The sequence below is a fragment of the Loxodonta africana genome, chromosome 11 (assembly GCF_030014295.1).
Source record: "Loxodonta africana isolate mLoxAfr1 chromosome 11, mLoxAfr1.hap2, whole genome shotgun sequence".
Taxonomy (NCBI): Eukaryota; Metazoa; Chordata; class Mammalia; order Proboscidea; family Elephantidae; genus Loxodonta; species Loxodonta africana.
In genome coordinates this window covers 106720134-106738667 of record NC_087352.1, presented here as the reverse complement: position 1 = coordinate 106738667, position 18534 = coordinate 106720134, and the positions used below count along the sequence as shown (strand labels likewise).

Genomic DNA, 18534 nt, shown 5'->3' with positions numbered 1-18534 from the left:
TATATTTCTATATCTTGGTCACTCTTACATTTAAGAATTCATTCTGACACGCCAGGGAGCTATACTTAGAGGCAACTGGATTTCTGTAATACAAACAGTTGCATATTGGCAATATGTAGAAATATCAACCCGATCTTTTTAAAATTATTCAATGATAAATCTTGGGTATTCTTCCAACTAGGCTGTGATGTTGTCATGTATATCCTAAAGTGTGATACCAAATGATAAAGCATGTTCTAGAACATCTCTACTTTACACCGAAGCCTGTCCTGTGCCCCGACTTGTACCTATCTCATAGGAACTAACAGTATCCACCTGAAGGCACTCTCTTTTATCTCTCAGCTTTCTCTCACTTGCCTCTTTCTAAATTTCAGAGAGGAGAGGCAACGATACACATCGGTATTAAAAAAAATTTTTAATAGTGTGAAATTACCAACATACTGTAACGAACCGTAACAAAAATAAATTTTCAAAGGCAAGAACATACCTGCGAAGCTGTAGATCATTGCAGTGGTACGAATGACTGCTTGAAAGTACAATAACCCTGGCAAGGTTACTGCTTTTTATCCAGGAAAGCAGCTTTTCACAGAATGGTTTGGATTTATACTTTATACACCATTGAAAAAATAAAGTCAAAAAGTTAGACCTTAAAGTATAATAAAAGGATTTTATGTTATATATTTACATATACTAAAATTATTAGTATTTTCAAATACATTTATCATCCCTAAACTGAAGGTAAAAGTTGAAGATCAATGAGTTATTTAATACAAGCTTATGATTTTTTTTTTTAATAAGAAATAAATTATTTGCCAGTACTCTAGGTTTTAAAACTTTTCTATTTTGATAGAGGAAAATTTCTCAGTTCTCAATTTAAATGACTTATTGTTAAAAACCACCACATGATCATCTATAAGATGTTCTTGCCAGAAATTTCTGACCTGGATCTAATCATGAGGAATCCCGAATGCAGCAGATTCCTCAAAGGAATCAAGATTGTGGAGAGAAGGGTGGCTAGTTTTAAACTGAAGGATACCAACTAAAAAGACGTTAACAGTCAAATGCTGACCTGAACCAAACAAACTACAAAGAACATTTTGGGGACACCTGGGGAAACGCGAATATATTGGATGATCGTCATTAGTTGTCATGCAACATTATGTATAACAGAACAAAACACTGCTCAGTCCTGTGCCATCCTGCACAATCTTTACATCTCATGGAGGGTTTTCCCTGATTTCCTGACCCTTTACTTTACCAAACATCCTTTTCTAGCTGCTGAACTTTCCTAATTACGTGTCCAAAGTAAGCAAGATGCAGTCCTGCCATCCTCACTGCTAAGGAGCAGTCTGGTTGTACCTACTCCTAGACAGATTTGTTCATTCCTCTGGCATGGTATATTCTTCGCCATCACCACAATTCAAATACGTCAACTTTCCTTAGATCTTCTTCATTCACTGTACAGCTTTCACATACATATGAGGTAACTGAAAACACCCTGGTTGGGTCAGGTGCACCTTAGTCCTCAAAGTGACACCTTTGCTTTTCAACACTTTAAAAAGGTCCTTTGCAGCAGACTTGCCTAGTCCAACACATTGTTTGATTTCCTGACTGCTGCTTGCACCGGCACTGACTGCTGATCCAAGTACAATGAATGACGCACCTAAATAATTCACTGCATGCTGATTTCCTCAGGTGTGGTAACGGTGGCGCGGTCGGGAAGGGGAATGTCCCTGATACTGAAACATGTGTGAAGTAGTCAAGTGTAAAATGGCATGATGTCTCTAAGCCTACTTCTGGGTTGTTCAGCAGAAGGAAAACTCTGTGCAAGTATAGACAGAGATCAAGCAGGGTGACAAGATGTTAACAGTGAATATGGAATGTGGGTTACAAAATATTTGGGAGAAAACTCACTTTATGGAAACGCTTCACAGGCTGTTAAGATGATTGTTCTATAAAATCTGAAATGCAGGTAAGGAAAGGGATAACTTTTATAGTGCAGTAGCTAAGAGAGGCATGTTGGAGTCAGGCTGCCTACACAGGATGCTGGCACCACCTGCTATGGACTGTACCCTTTAGGCAAATTGCTTAACCCTTCCGTGCTTCAGTTTCCTCATTTGTAAAATAAGGATAATGTTAATTATGTACCTCATAGGATTGCTGTCAGAATTAAATACAATCATAAAGTGCTTAGAATAGCATTGGTGTAAAGAATCAACATTCAATAAACATTTGAAATTACCTTACAAATTATTTTTGCCCACTAAAAATTTCATTTAAAAGGGTTTGAATCATCTTAATTCTTTAACTGGTATTAGAAAGACAACAAAAAAGCCATGTGGCACAATGTAAAAATGCCAGCAATTCTCACTGCAAAACTTTGGGTATGAAACCATTTACGAAAAAAAGGAGAGAGTGATACATATCAAATATAAACATCAAAAACAATTATAGTGGCACTATTCCCGAGGGCCTCAAACTGGAAAAAATCAAACACTTCATCAATAGTACAATGTGTTATTTGCACATACAGTTAAGATTTATCCATACGGTGGAATACCACACACAACTGAGAATAAATGAACGAACCTCACAAACAGAACACTGAGCAAAGGAAGCTGGCCGTGAAGGAACACATACCCTCAGATTCCATTTAAGTAAGCAATGGCTGGATGAGGTGTGGGGGAGGGCTTGGAACGTCAGAAATATTCAATTTCTTGATCTGGAGGCTGGGATGGCTGAAGCATTTACTTTTGTGAAAATTCATTAAGCTACAGACTTAAGATTTGTGCACATTCCTCTGTGTATGTTACACTTAAATAAAAAAGTACTCTGCAGCGAACCATGTCATTAAAGCCCCTTATTTCTGACCTCCTGAGTAGATGGCACCGTGGTCATTCTGAGTGATCTATCCAACAGATACTTCCTGTGAACATCTCCATATACAAGGCACTGCTGTAGCAGTGGGGAGTTAAGAAGGAGCGACCTCCTCCAAGGAAACTTATTTCCCATTAGAGAGGCAGACAATAAACAAATAAATATGACATGCCAGGTGGTAGTGAGCTGTGAAGAAAAGCAAAGCATGATAAGGAGATAGAAAGGGTGGCCAGGGAAGGCCTTTCTGATGAGGTAACACTTAAGCCAAGACCTACCAGAAAGGAGACATTTGGCTATTTGGGGGAGGCGTTCCAGCAGAGAAACTAGTGCAAAGGTGCTGACACAGGAGTGAGCTTGGTATGTATGAATACCACAGGAAGGCCAGAGTGGCCAGGGCAGAGTGAGAGAAAGGGGGAAAACAGCCAATGGGTACACAGAAGTAGCTGACATTAGATTAGGTAGAGCTGTGCTGCCCAACAGAACTTTCTGTGATGATGAACATTTCCTTTGTGGTCACTACTAGCCACCTGTGGCTATCAGGTACTTGAAATTCAACTTAGCTAGTTGTATGTGGCTAGTGGCTGCCGTATCAGACGTGCAGATGTACAGCCCTGCAGGCCACGCACAGGTAGGGGCTTCACTGTGAGTGAAATGGGAAGAGAAGGTTTAAAGGATCACTGGCGTGCTGTTTGAAACAACTATCGAGTGTTTGGGCAGGGACGGGGGGCAAAAGTAGAATCAAGGGCGTGAGAGATGACAACGGTTTGGACTAACCTAACGATATTCATCTGCTTAAAATTTTTCACCAAGCTGTATGTCCCAATTCTTTTCTATGTAATCATAAAATAATGTTAATACATCTCAAATCTTAAGATTATTCTCTCTACAGAACCAGACGTTTCTTACCTAACTGTACATATAGTAAAAATAATAGAAACGATTTTTGAATATTAATTGTTAATGATATGGACTTGGTATCTTCTCATTATACTTTATGTTAATAAACTTACAAAAGGCAAATAAAACATACTAACCTTAATAAAAATGGATCTTAACTGAAGAGCCACTAGCTTCCTTGAAGGCAATGAGTATACTGCAAAGACAAGAAGAAAATGAATCATACAATAAGAAAAATGAAGGAGTTATAAGTTGAATTATTAATATGCTAAAAAAAAGTCCAAGTATAAGAACTTCTGCATCTAAAAAGATGGAAGCAACCAAGGTGCCCATTAACGGATGAATGGATAAACAAATTATGGTATATTCACACAACGGAATACTACGCATTGATAAAGAACAGTGATGAATCTGTGAAACATTTCATAACATGGAGGAATCTGGAAGGCGTTATGCTGAGTGAAATTAGTCAGCTGCAAAAGAACAAACATCGTATAAGACCACTATTATAAGAACTCAAGAAATAGTTTAAACAAAGAGGAAAATATTCTCTGGTGGTTACGAGACGGGGGGAGAGGGAGGGTGGGAGAAGGGTAGTCACTAATTAGATAGTAGATAAGAACTACTTCAGATGACGGGGAAAGACAACACACAATACAGGCGAGGTCAGCACAACTGGACTAAACCAACAGCAAAGAAGTTTCCTGAATAAACTGAATGCTTTGAAGGCCAGTGTAGCAGGGGCAGGGGTTTTGGGACAATGGCTTCAGGGGACATCTAAATCAATTGGCATAACAAAATCTATTAAGAAAACATTCTGCATCCCACTTTGGAGAGTGGCACTGGGGTCTTAAACACTACCAAGTGTTTATCTAAGTTGCATCAATTGGTCTCACCTGGATCAAAGGAGAATGAAGAAGACCAAGGACACAAGGTAATTATGAGCCCAAGAGACAGAAAGGGCCACATAAACCAGAGACTACATCAGCCTGAGACCAGAAAAACTAGATGGTGCCCAACTACAACCAATGACTGTCCTGACAGAGAATGCAACAGAGAACCCGAGGAAGCAGGAGACCAGTGGGATGCAGACCCCAAATTCTCATTAAAAAAACCAGACTTAATGGTCTGACTGAGACTAGAAGGACCCTGGTGGTCATGGCCCCCAGACCTTCTGTTGGCCCAGGACAGGAGCCATTCCCAGAGCCAACTTTTCAGACAGGGATTGGACTGGACAATGGGTAGGAGAGGGATGCTGGTGAGAAGTGAGCTTCTTGGATCAGGTGGACACTTGAGACTATGTTGGCATCTCCTGCCTGGAGGGGAGATGAGAGGGTAGAGGGCGTTAGAAGTTGGCGAAATGGACACGAAAAGAGAGTGGAGGGAGGGAGCGGGTTGTCTCATTAGGCGGAGAGCAATTGGGAGTATGTAGCAAGGTGTGTATAGGTTTTTGTGTGAGAGACTGACTTGATTTGTAAACTTTCACTTAAAGCACAATAAAAAAAAAAAGTATCTCTACTTGCAGATGATATGATGTTATGCACAGAAAACCCTAAAGAATTCACAAGAAAATTACTGGAGCTAACAGAAGATTTCAGCAAAGTATCACATTACAAGATAAACATACAAAAATTAGTTGGATTCCTCTACACTAACAAAGAGAACTTCGAAGAGGAAATCACCAAATCAATACCATTTACAATAGTCCCTGAGAAGATAAAATTCTTGGAATAAATCTAACCACAGACATAAAAGCCCTATACAAAGAAAACTACAAGACACTACTGGAAGAAACCAAAAGAGACCTACGAAAGTGGAAAAAGACACCTTGCTCATGGATAGGGCGACTCAACGTTGTGGAAATGTCTATTCTATCCAGAGCGATCTATAGGTCCAATGCAATATGGATCCAAATTCCAATGGCTTTTTTTTAATGAGACAGGGAAACAAATTACCACCTCCATATGGAAAGGGAAGAGGCCCCGGATAAGTAAAGCATTACCGAGAAAGAAACAAGTGGGAGGCCTCACATTACCTGATTTTAGAACCCATTATACCACCCTGGTAGTCAAAACAGTCTGGTACTTCTACAGCAACATATATATGTAGACCAATGAAACACAATTGAAAATCCAGATGGAAATCCATCCACTTATAAGCACTGAGGAAACCCTGGTAGAGCAGTGATTAAGAGTTACAGCTGCTAAGCAAAAGGTTGGCACTTCGAATCCACCAGGCACTCCTTGGAAACCCTACGGGGCAGTGGAATTTACTTGATGGCAATGGGTTTTTGGTATGAGCAGCTGATATTTGACAAAGACCCAAAGTCCGTTAAATGGGAAAACACAGTCTGTTTAACAAATGGTGCTGGCATAACTGGCTATCCATCTGCCAAAAAAATGACGCCAGACCCATACTTCACACCATCTGGAAAAACTAACTCAAAATGGATCAAAGACCTAAATATAAAATCTAAAATGATAAACATCATGGTAGAAAAAAGAGGACCAACCCTAGGAGCCCTAATACATGGCATAAACAGTATACAAAACATGACTAACAATGTACAAACACCAGAAGAGAAACTAGATAACTGGGAGCTCCTAAAAGCCAAACACTTATGCTCACCCAAAGACTTCACCAAAAGAGTAAAAAGACAATCCACAGACTGGGAAAAAATTTTTGGCTATGACAAATCCGATCAACGCGTAATCTCTAAAACATACAATATATGGTAAAATCTTAACAACAAAAAGACAAATAACCCAATTAAAAAAATGAGCTAAGGATATGAACAGGAACTTCACCAAAGAAGACATTCAAGCAGCTACCAGACACAGGAGGAAATACTCACGATCATTAGCCATTAGAGAACTGCAAATCAAACTACAATGAGATATCATCTCACTGCAACAAGGTTAGCTAGCACTAATCCAAAAAACACAAAATAATAAATGTTGGAGAGGTTGTGAAGAGACTGTAACACTTATACACTGCTGGTAGGAATGTAAAACGGTACAACCACTTTGGAAATAGATTTGGTGCTTCCTTAAAAAACTAGAAATACAAAGTACCACACAATCCAACAATCCCACTCCTTGGAATATATTCTGGAGATATAAGAGCCTTCACACAAATAGATATATGCACACCCATGTTCATCGCAGCACTGTTCACAATAGCAAAAAGATGGAAACAACCTAGATGCCCATCAATGGATGAATAAATAAACAAATTATGGTATATTCACAATGGAATACTACGCAGTGATAAAGAACAATGATGAATCTGTGAAACATGTCATAACATGGAGGAATCTGGAAGGCATTATGCTGAGTGAAATTAGACAGTTGCAAAAGGACAAATACTGTATGAGACCACTATTATAAGAACCCAAGAAAAGGTTTAAACACAGAAGAAAACATTCTTTGATGGCTATGAGGGTGAAGAGGGAGGAAGAAGGGAGTTCAAACTAGATAGAACACAAGAATTATCTTAGGTGAAGGGAAGGAAAACATACAATACCTGGGAAGTCGGCACAACTGGACTACACCGAAAGCTAAGAAGTTTCCTGAGCCCAACCAAACACATCAAGGGACAGAGTAGCAGGGGTGGGGGTCTGAGGACCAGGGTTTCAGGGGACATCTAGGTCAACTGGCACAACAAAGTTTATTAAGTAAATGTTCTGTATCCTACCTGGTGAGTGGCATCTGGGGTCTTAAAAGCTAGCTAGCGGCCATCTAAGATACATCGATTGGTCCCAACCCACCTAGAGGGAAAGAAAATGAAGAACACCAAAAACACAAGGAAAATATTAGCCCGGGAGACAAAAGGGCCACATAAACCAGAGCCTCAATCAGCCGGAGACCAGAACTAGATGGTGCCTGGCTACCACCAATGACCGACCTGACGGGGAACACAACGGAGTGCCCCTGACAAAGCAGGAGAAAAGTGGGGTACAGAACTCAAATTCACAAAAACAGAAGAGACTTAATTGTCTGAGACTGCAGGAACCCCAGAAGACATGGCCTCTGGACTCTCTGTTAACCCAGAACTAAAATCATTCCTGAAGCCAACTCTTCAGATAAAGATTAGACTGGACTATTATAAGACATAAAAGATATTCAGGAAGAGTGTGCTTCTTAGTTCCAGTAGATACAAGAGGCTAAATGGGCAGCTCCTGTCTGGAGATGAGATGAGAAGGCGGGATGGGATAGGAGCTGGCTGAATGGACACAGAAAATCGGGATGGAAAAGAGGAGTGTGCTGTCACATTATAGGGATAGCAACTAGGGTCACATAACAATGTGTGTATAAATTTTTGTATGAGAAACTAACTTGAGCTGTAATCTTTCACCTAAAGCAAAAAAAAAAAAAAAAAAAGTTTCATGTTTTCCAATTTTTTTCTTCTGATGGAAGGCAGCATGAAACTAACATCATCTTTTATGCATTCTGGTCAAAAATATGTAACTTAAATGTAATAAAGCTTTTGGATCTAACTTCGAGTTACAGAAAATACAAGGGTAGAGGAACAAGCCAAATGACTCCCTAAGGAAGTAATCAGGTAAATGTAGCATGTGGGACATTCTATGGGACAATGGACCTAGTTTCTCTTCAATCAGTCAGTTTTGTGAAGAAGGAAAAAAAAGAAGGACTACTCTAAAAGATTTCAAGGACACAACAATCAGATGTACTATGGGTCCTAGATTGTGTTCTGGTTTGGACATATGTAAGGGATATTTTGTGGTAAAGGGGTAATTTCAACATGGATGGCATGTAGAAAGTTATTAAGAAATGCCTCACTGTGTTAAATGCCATGTTATTTCAGGTATGTAAGAATGTTTCTTACCTTTCAGAGATGCATAGTTACATGTTTGGGGATGAAATGTCATTTTGACATTTGAAATACCTCATTTTAAACAATAAAGTGGATCGAAGTACTTTATCATTACAGTTGACTTGCTGCTAGTCTGTGTCAGAGAAAAGGAAGTGGATCTTTTACTGGAGTGAGCGAGCATGGAGAGGACAGTGTCGTGGTGAAGAGGCAGCTCACAAGGCCCGGCTGCCTTGATTTCAAACTCAGCTACACCAATTATTAATCACGTGACCTTGAACAATTTACTTATCATCTCTCTGCCACCGTCTCCTCATGTATAAAACTACCTCATGGAGTATCTGTGAGGGCTAAATGAATTAATACATGTAAATATACAGTGTTCAGTTCACAGTAAATGCTCAGTAAGAAACAGCTGTTATCATTAGCGGAAATTATATAAATTCTAGTCCTCTCACTAAAATCTTTTATCCTTTAATGCAATAACTGAAATTCATCTCATGTTAATCTTCCCTGCAGGAATTTCAATAATAAAGTTATTTCTCAAAACTGCATTTCCTTATTGCAAAGTTAGAATAATGTCATGGTTAATAAGACTGATAGAAAACAAAATGCTTCTTCATCTGCTCTTTAATCCACTTGGGCCCCTCAGGCTCCTCTACTACCTTTGGCTTTCACCCCAAAATGGTAAGCAGAAGACCGAGAGGCCAATAGAGCAGTTGGCCATCAAACCAAGTAACGGAGTTCCTGTGCTTCACGATCCATAGCTTTCCCTGATTCCCATGGTGCTATCTCACAGAATCGCCCAACAGCATCAGTGCAATGTGAACAGTGTTCCCTATTAACCGTGCTTGACATGTCCAATGAGGAAATCAGGACTTTTGGAAACATATGCTAAAGGAAAAGCCCACCCTTACTAAGTGGCATTTGGCAACTCACTCTCTCTAAGCCTTACTACCTAATCAGCTTATTACGGATTCCATAACAATGCAACAAGACGACTTGGAGGCTTAGATGAGAAGTACATCTTAAACACTAGGACTGAGTCCAGGGGAATTCTCATTGCCACATTTCCCTTGTATGAGTGATAACGATTACACGTGCCAGTAAGAACAGAAAATAAAACTGAGGATGAAGGAGAAAAAAATTCATGTTGGGGGGGAAAAAAAGGAAATCTTAAATTCTATCTAAAGACACAAGTACAGTTACACCCCTCATAAATGCTGCCATTTACAAAAAAAGGCTAAGACCTAAAGCCAGAATGTAACAGGGCAATGTGACTGGGTCATCATACTCACTGACAGCACAAAACCAGCACTAAGTAAACATTTGCTTCAAAGCAGTATCTGTGAGTCTATTTCTAATTTAAAACAAGTCTGTAGTAGAATAAAACATGCTGCAAGTTGTACATACCCTCAGCATTTATACTGAGTTCTGCTGCGTTTTCTTCTGTGGTTGCATATGGATTGTTTCCAACCATGGGCACAAGACAATCGGTATAAAAGTAACCAACCTTAAACATATTCAGCGTGGAAATAATCAGATCTATTGCAAGCTGGCCAACATTTCCAACGGATACTGCTGGCTGAAATCATAAAAGATATATTCGATAAGTCATAAAATGTTAGCAACACTTTTAAAATTTAGACTGAAAATAATAATCATAGTACTAGTACTGAACGCTTATGCTTGGGTATATCACAGCTAAATACTGACTCTTTCATTATCTATAACTGTGATGTCAGCTGAGGCCTCCTCCACCTTTCACACAATTCATTTACCAAATATTTACTGAGCACCTACTATGTGTCAAACGCTGCTCTAGGCATTGGGGATGGAAAAAAAAAATCAGAAAAAAAATTACTGCCCTTGTGGAGCTTCCTTTCTAGTGAGGATGTGGTTTACCCGCAATAAACAAAATAAATAGGTAAAATATATAGTAGTAAGTACTATGGGCAAAAATAAAAGAGAGAAAAGGGATATAACGTGAGTGTATATGTCCCTGTGTGCAGTTGTTTGTAATTTTAAATTGAGTGTCAAAGAAGACTCACTTCAGGTGCAAAGTGACTACTATGGAACTGAAGGAGTAAGGAAGAGAGGCACACAACAACCTGGGAATGAACATCCTAGGAAGTGGGAAAGTTGTGAGGTATGTACAAAAGCAATCTTGGGTCTTCTTGTACCACTTTCTTTGCCCACATCTAAAGGTTAGAGTGACCTTTTCACACTAAACACACACATACTTATCCCCATGACTTCAAACAGCCAACTGAAATCTCTGCCTACAGCTGAGAACACTTACTCGAGCTCTAGCAGCTAATGGATATCTCTACATGGTTATGCCACAGGCACCCCACATTCAACATGTATAAAACTAAACAACTGCCCAAACCTGTCCCCATATTTTGTATTTCAGAAAAGAGCAACACCATTTACCAGATCACCTAAAACAGGAACCTTCTTCCCTTACCAGCTCTATCTAACACATAACTGATTTTCATTGATTCTTTCTCTAAAGTATCTCTTTAACTGAGCTACTTCCAACTATTGCTCTTTACCGGCCTTCATCCTATTTTGCTGGGCCACTCACAGTGGTCTCCCACTGTTCACACCTGTCATCAACCCTGGCAACCTCCAGTAGTTCCGTTTTTGCTCTCCAAGACTTTGTTTCTTTGGTTATACTCTTTCTCCTGTACGTTGAACCTGCCAGCTACCCCGTGGGAGAAAAATGTGGCAGTCTGCTTCCACAAAGACTACAGCCCTGCCTGGTCCTCACATGCCCCTCTATCTCATTTCTCTGTGTCCCCACAAAGCCAATACCTCTAACCTTTGTCCTCTGAAACATGAGCAGGAATTTTATTGCTGAACGAATACATACAAATCTCCACATCCTCTAACTCATTCCATAAGCTGCAGCATGGGTTTCCTCTCCACTGAGAACTGTTTGCAAAGGTTACCACCCACATCCCACATGTTGCTAAATCCCAAGCGCACACTTCCTCGTCTTACACATTCGCCTACTTGTGACAAACAGGTATTCTCTCCTTCTTTCAACACTCTCCTCTCTGGCTTCATGTGCTTGATATTTAATGAACAAAAGGACGGCTGTTCACTCTTCAGCCGTACACCACTTCCAACAGCGCCTTCTGCAAAGGTGTCTCTTGGGCTCACAGGCCTGCAGCCTATTATCTCTCAATGAGTCATTCCCAGTCCAAATCCTCCAGCTCCCCCATGCCGGTGTGTCTCTGGGGTAGACATCCATTTTCCTGAAATGCCCTATTCCTGCCCCCCAGCCCCCAATACCTCACTTTCTGGACGTTAATTTCTTTAGGAAGCATTTGAAGAAAAAGCCCTGTGCCCCCTCCCCCTCCCCACAAGTCTTAGGGCCTGTCAGCAATCTTTTCAAACTTGCACCCCAGCACTCACTGCCCTCGTCCACTGACGCGTTTCCAGGTAGACTACGAACTCCTGTGGACAAGTCTTATCCTAACATTCGTACGTGCCAGAATGTTTACTGAAACACTGCATGAACGTGGCCAACTGCACAAGCGATAAAACCATGTTAGCTACTGGCAAAAAAGTGACTTTTATTACTACCACTGATTTTAATACTTTTACAGTAAACTCCCATTTGCTTAAATTCAAGCTAGTAAACGACATGGTTTAAGGTTACATTTATGGTTTCTTAACAGAGAGAACCTCTGGAGAACAGCATTACTTTGCTAGCTTAAAACCGACCTAGAAGTAGCTGGGAAGACCTCTGAGGGTACACTTCAGGACGATACCCTGTACAACCCATGCACCACGCAGCCCAGCAGCTCGTGTCACAGCTAACAGACGGACTACCGACTCGCACAAGCCCACAGGTCCACGAAGGCTCTCGAGAACCGCCGCCTCCCGCGACAGACAGCCTCTGCTGCCCCTTCAGTGAGGGCTGACAACTGCACAGAAACGGCCCCTCTCTCCCCCGACCCTGCGCGGCCCGAGCCCGGGGGATGAAGCCGCCGGCGCCTCCGGAGGCCGTGGCCCTGCGGAGCCGCCGAGAACTCGCCAGAGAACCCACCATCAAGAGGGTGAAGCCCGTGAGCTCGGGCGCCGGGTCCACGCAGGGCACAAACATGGCCGCAACGTGGGGCTGAAGGAAGGGACAGAGCGGGGGCGGCGGCGAAGTCGACCTGCCGACGGCCCGAGCGGCGGGAACGCGGAGCGGGAACAGCGGGAACGCGCGGAGAAAGGAGCAGACAGGACTCGAACGCGGCCGGGCCGGCGGGGTCCTGCGTCCCCTCGGCGCCGGGTCCTCGGAGGCCTTCCAGTTTAACTGCCTGCGCGGAAGGCGGGAAGAAACTGCGAGGGAACGGGAAACGGAAGGGCAACACGTTCGGAGACCCTGGAAAGGCTCATCGGCGGGTGTGTGGAGGCTGCGGGGGCCGGGGGACACCCGCTCCCGGCCGCTCAGGCAGCGCTGGGGGCACCCCGGGGCTCGCCGCTCCGATCCCCGGCTCCGCCCCAGACGCCCCGCCCCGCCCCGCCCCGCCCCGCCCCGTCCGGCCTTAGAGCGCGCGCGGGGAGCTGACGCGGTGGTCGTTCGGAGGCGCTGTCGCGGTAGTGGTTCGGCGGAACGCCGGCCGTTGGGACTCCCAGGCCGGGTAGGAGCGGTGGCAAGGCGCGGCCGGCGACATGTCCCTGCCCGCGGAGAAAGCCTCGGAGCTGAAGCAGCTCATCCACCAGCAGCTGAACAAGGTGAGGGCGCGCGGGCTCCTCCGTGCCGGCGTCGGTCCTCGGGGTTCGGGCCGGGCCGTGGGAGCAGAGGTCGGAGCGGCAGAGGTCGGAGCGGGAGAGGTCGGAGGAGCAGAGGTCGGAGCGGCAGAGGTCGGAGGGGCAGAGGTCGGAGGGGCGAGGCTTGGGTTTGCAGCCAGGAGAGCTTTCTGGCCTCGCTGACAGAGACTCGCTGAGGAAGCGGGAGTGCCGGGCTGCGCTGACGGACGGGTCGGGTTCTGGGGGACCGTGGTGAACAGGAAGTGTCCGTCGAGTCGCTGCAGGAAGTCAAACCTGCGCTTGGATCCCGTGTTTATACTCAGACTTGAAAAGTCAGAATCGGTTTAAGGGTGAAACACGAGGGTGCCGTTGAAATTGAGCGGGTAGCTTAAACCAGCAGTTCTCAAAAAGTCATAGAAGAGAAGGCGCTAAAGTCTGTAACAAAAATATTTGTGATGCTTTGGAGCAGGAGAACACGGAATGTTCGGGACACTCAACTGAATGCAATAAGCTGATTTGAAAAAACCGGGCATGTATTAAAAGATACATATTTTACTTGAGTCTTGTTTGTGCGGAAAAAGTAACAGATGACTAGTAGAGACTCTAAAAAATTTGTGCTGAAAATTTCATCTTTTTTTTTTTTTTCTTAAAAACAACGGAACCACTTGCCCTTGTTTTCACTGAATTGTGGTAACAAGTTTACAATTAACTGGAGAAGCCTGAAACCCAAATTTCCTAAGTTTAGTCTCTAACATCCCTGTTATTTTTTTTTTTAATAACATTTTATTGTGTTTTTGGTGAAAGTTTACACAGCAAGTTAGGTTCCCGTTTGACAATTTCCACACAGATTGATCAGTGACGTTAGTTACGGTTTTGAAGTTGTGTCAAGATTCTCCTTGATTTTGTTCTGATTGTTCCCCGTTTTTTTCTTTATTACTTTGATTCAGTATTTTAGAAAGAAACTGGTTAATTGGTAATATTTGGCTGCTTTGATACATGTGCTCTTCAGGAGAAAAAAAATTGTAACGTGAGTTTTCTACGTAGATGGATGTCCACGGCAGAATACGAGAAATCCTTGCTGAGACTATACGTGAAGAACTGGCACCTGATCAACAACAGTTATCAACAGAAGATTTGATCAAAGCGCTTAGACGTAGAGGAATCATTGATGATGTGATGAAAGAACTGAATTTTGTTACTGTGAGTAATGATTTAGGGAAAAAAAGTTGACAGTGTAAGTCTGTTCTCATGCTTGACAATGTTTATAGGGTGCATATTTGGGGCCTCCTTTTAATAAAACCGCTTTAAACCTTTTTGTCTAGTAAAACCCTAGTTTCAAGTATTTTTTTTTTTCAAGTATAAGGTAGCTCTACGAATATAGCAAATGGTATTATTTGCTATAATATCAGTGAAATTGGAGGGGATTCCACATTCCTGTCTGTATATTGACAGAATTTTCTCGTTATCCTCCAGGTCTACAATTTTAAATGTACATATTTTAGTCACATTACTTCATCATGTTATTAGGTGCCATCCAGTTGGTTCAGACTCATAACGACCTTATGTATAACAGAATGAAATGCTGGTCCTGTGCCATCCTTATAATCTTTGATATGTTTGAGCCCATTGTTGCAGCCACTGTGTCAGTCCATCTCACTGAAGGTCTTCCTCTTTTTGGCTGACCTTCTGGTCTGCCAAGCATGATGTCCTTCTGCAGGGACTGGTCCCTTCTGATAACATGTCCTAAGCACAGGAGATGAAGTCTTGCCTCCTGGCTTCCAGGGAGCACTCTGGCTGTATTTCTTCCAAGACAGACTTGTTCATTCTTCTGGGAGTCCATGGTATATTTAGTATTCTTTGCCATAACTCAAAGGCATCAGTTCTTCAGTCTTCGGTATTCATTGTCCAGCTTTCACATGCATATGAGCCTGTTGAAAATATCATGGCTTAGGTCAGGTGCATCTTAGTCACCATAGCAGAGTTCTTTTTCATTAAGATTATAGTGTAATTTTTTTTAGATTGACGAGCTTATTTTTAAAATAAATGCATTTTTTGGGGAGTGAATTTTCTATGACTAACAAATTATAAATTTCTTTAAGAAAATAGTGTGACTGCTTAAGAGCCCTCAAATCTTTTCCTACAAATAGGTCAGTAGCAGAGTGATAGCCTCTCAGTACATAATTAGTAAGTAGGCCTTTTGAAAATGAGGCAATAATGAGAACTGTGACCTCAATACCTGGATAACCTGATGTAAAAATTGGAATGGACTTTATAATACACGAAGGAATAAAGTGTTTAATACAGCATCCTTTTTTAGTTTTTGAGGTTTAGAAACCTATTTATTATTAAAAATGACCTAGTAACAGCTTCTGCTGTGTGAATTACACTTCCTTGTAAAAACCTGCTCATGACCATTCATAAACCAAATGTTGTATGAGGTTTAGAAAAAGTTTAGCTTTCTTTAAGTATTAAGGGTTTGTATTTAACACTTCTGTTTGTTTGAAAACAATTTCTTAGTGTTAGATTTTTAGGAGTTACAAATTATATTTTACGTAAAATTTTATTTTCATTGTTTTAATTATGCTAGGAAAATAAAGGATTTCCCTGTGGCATAGTGGTTAAGAGCTCCGGCTACTAACCAGAAGGTCATTGGTTTGAATCCACCAGGTGCTCCTTGGAAACCCCATGGGGCAATTCTACTGTGTCCAGTAGGGTTGCTATGAGTTGGAATCAACTAAATGGCAATGGTTTTTTTTTTTAAATCCTAGCTAATTCTGGTTCAGTGCTTATTTCCATTATTGGCATTTTCTTGGCTATGCATAACTTGTTTTCTAATTTGTTCTGATTTTTTTTGTTTTGCCTTTCTAGGACAAGGTTGATCAAGAACTCCCTACCTCTCCAAAACAACCTGCTTGTTTTACTGATAAACAATCAACGTTGTTAAAAAAAAGTATGTGTTTTGTTTTTTGCATTAATTTAGCTACAGATTGTAGTGGATTTGTTGTAGTGTTTGGTATTTAATAGAAAACATTTCAGGTTTTTTTTTCCCCAAAATGAAATAGTTAAGTATTTGTGGTCAGTCAGCCAGAAAAACTTAGATTCTGTCTTGCATGAAGTGTATCAGAAGGTTTAACCCATAGCACGATGGAAGCAAAAATAGAAACACCTGCTTCATATATTTTATTAACAAATCTTATTAAAAGCTATGCAGCCTTATGTTTTTAATGGTCATGTAATTAGCTGAGAAGTACACTGTCTTGTCTTTGATCATTGTTTAAATTGGTTTATGGAGGTGAAGGAATGTCAGATAAAGAGCTAAAATACAGGTATACTAAACCTTGCCTCAGACTCCTTCCTGGCTGGGAGAAAGCAGCCAGAATGTAAACTCAGAAAAGAATGTCGTAGTATGTATCTCTCTTCCCAGTACGTACATGATCCTGATATGTAGTGCATTTGTTATTTTTTCTTGTTTTTAGTCTTTGGTTTTGTTCCTGTCAAGTTATTATTTCCTGTTGTTTTGATCACGTTCCTTAAGTTATTCTGGCAGTTTCCTCATATATATTGCTACACTTTACAGCTAATATTGATCCAACACGGAGGTATCTTTACCTTCAGGTTTTGGGTGGAAAAGCTTTCTTGGAACATCTACAAGAACCCGAGCCCTTACCGGGACAAGTTTGTTCGACCTTTACTTTATGTTTACATTTTCGAAACCAACGTTTTCGTTCTAAACCTGTTCCATGTGCCTGTGAACCAGATTTTCATGATGGCTTTTTACTTGAAGTGCACAGAGAAAGCTTAGGTAAGGAACTTAATACAATTAGTTAATTATCATTTAATTGAGTAAATCTTTGTTAGGTTTTACTGCAGAACAACTGTAACAACTTTGCTGTAAGGGGGGATTTATAATGCATGAATCTCTCTAGTCTTTTCTTTTGTCCCCACTGCTCTTCTCTAGTCTATTTAAATTCCTTCTACCCACCTTCTTGCTTCATTGTTTCCTAATTAATTTTCATTAATATTTTTTGACTGTTTTAATTGTCAGTTCTTTTATAATAAATACTTCAGTGCCTCTTGAGTGCATGGTAGTATGGTAGGCAGGTGCTAGGAGCATAGTGGAGAGTGAGATGTGCTTCTTATTAATGAAGGAAGCATGGCTAGGTCTGTGATGGTATGCAGCTTTTAAAAATCGAAGTTCAGATGTGAATCTATAGTTATCTTATTTTTATAGCTTTAAAAACTATGATACTTGATTCCAGTAGTTGCTACAGCGTATCTCTTTCCATAAAGGTTTTTTATACATTTTTGCTGTCGATGTAGAAATCCTTATAAGTGTTACAAAGTTGGAGAATTTTGTTTTCAGAATTTTAGATTATCATGATGGCTAATACAGTACTGGAAACTATTTTTATTTTCCCAGTGAAAAATGCTAACCGATTAAAGCAAGTAATGGAATAAATTGCTAGGTTCAAGGTGCTGGATTTTTCAGTTTTGTGAGGATAATACAGTGATTGTTTCTGGAGACTTAGAAGTAAATGTAGTTTGAGGTTTAAAGTGAGTGTGTGTGAAGGGTTTCTATTGTAGCAGTGTACACTTCAGTTAAGCAATTTTTGGGAACAGCATCTTTTACAGATCAGAAGGGATTGATGCGCAGTTACTAGATAACTCGTCACGATGCCACCGGGTTTCTTAAAGTTCGTGATTATAATTAAGAATTATTTCTAGTCAGTTGCATGCTTTCTGGGGCGTTACCAAATTATTCTATTTGGTTTTATGTAACTTTATTATTTAGTATAGCTTTCAATAAAGTTATTCTTTTTTATTGGCCTCAGTTCGACGGCACTGGGGTTTAACTGAACATGTAATGTGGTGTTCTCATCTTTGGTTTACATTGCCAGGTGATGGAACTAGAATGGCTGACTCAACAACGATGCTGTCAATAAGCGATCCAGTTCATATGGTGCTAATCAAAACAGACGTATTTGGTGAGACCACTTTAGTGGCATCCTATTTTCTTGAATGGCGATCAGTTTTGGGGTCAGAAAATGGAGTGGCCAATGTGACTGTGGAACTTATGGGTGTAGGTATGATGGTTCAATCATTACTACATGTTTTTAGCCACAATTTGTTTGGAAATATGTTTTATATATACTTATACATATATATATCTTT

At 41.0% G+C, this 18534-nt stretch overlaps 2 protein-coding genes across 3 annotated transcripts in view; one reads left to right on the top strand and one right to left on the bottom strand.

Moving 5' to 3' along the window:
- The window catches only part of PSMG2 (proteasome assembly chaperone 2), a 29410-nt gene extending 16361 nt beyond the window's left edge, over positions 1-13049 (bottom strand). The window contains exons 1-4 of the mRNA XM_003406391.4: positions 12671-13049; positions 10021-10192; positions 3912-3970; positions 488-606 (exon numbers count right to left, since the gene is read on the bottom strand). Of these exons, the coding sequence (XP_003406439.1) occupies positions 488-606; positions 3912-3970; positions 10021-10192; positions 12671-12727 (407 nt within the window). The 5' untranslated portion in view covers positions 12728-13049. The remainder of the gene's footprint in view (positions 1-487; positions 607-3911; positions 3971-10020; positions 10193-12670) is intronic.
- A 126-nt stretch (positions 13050-13175) lies between these two features.
- Positions 13176-18534, top strand: part of CEP76 (centrosomal protein 76) — a 32228-nt gene continuing 26869 nt past the window's right edge. For both annotated transcript variants that reach the window (XM_064294753.1, XM_003406390.4), the window contains exons 1-5: positions 13176-13347; positions 14407-14562; positions 16231-16312; positions 16940-17164; positions 18261-18446. In XM_064294753.1, coding sequence (XP_064150823.1) covers positions 13285-13347; positions 14407-14562; positions 16231-16312; positions 16940-17164; positions 18261-18446 — 712 coding nt within the window. In that variant the 5' untranslated portion in view covers positions 13176-13284. The remainder of the gene's footprint in view (positions 13348-14406; positions 14563-16230; positions 16313-16939; positions 17165-18260; positions 18447-18534) is intronic.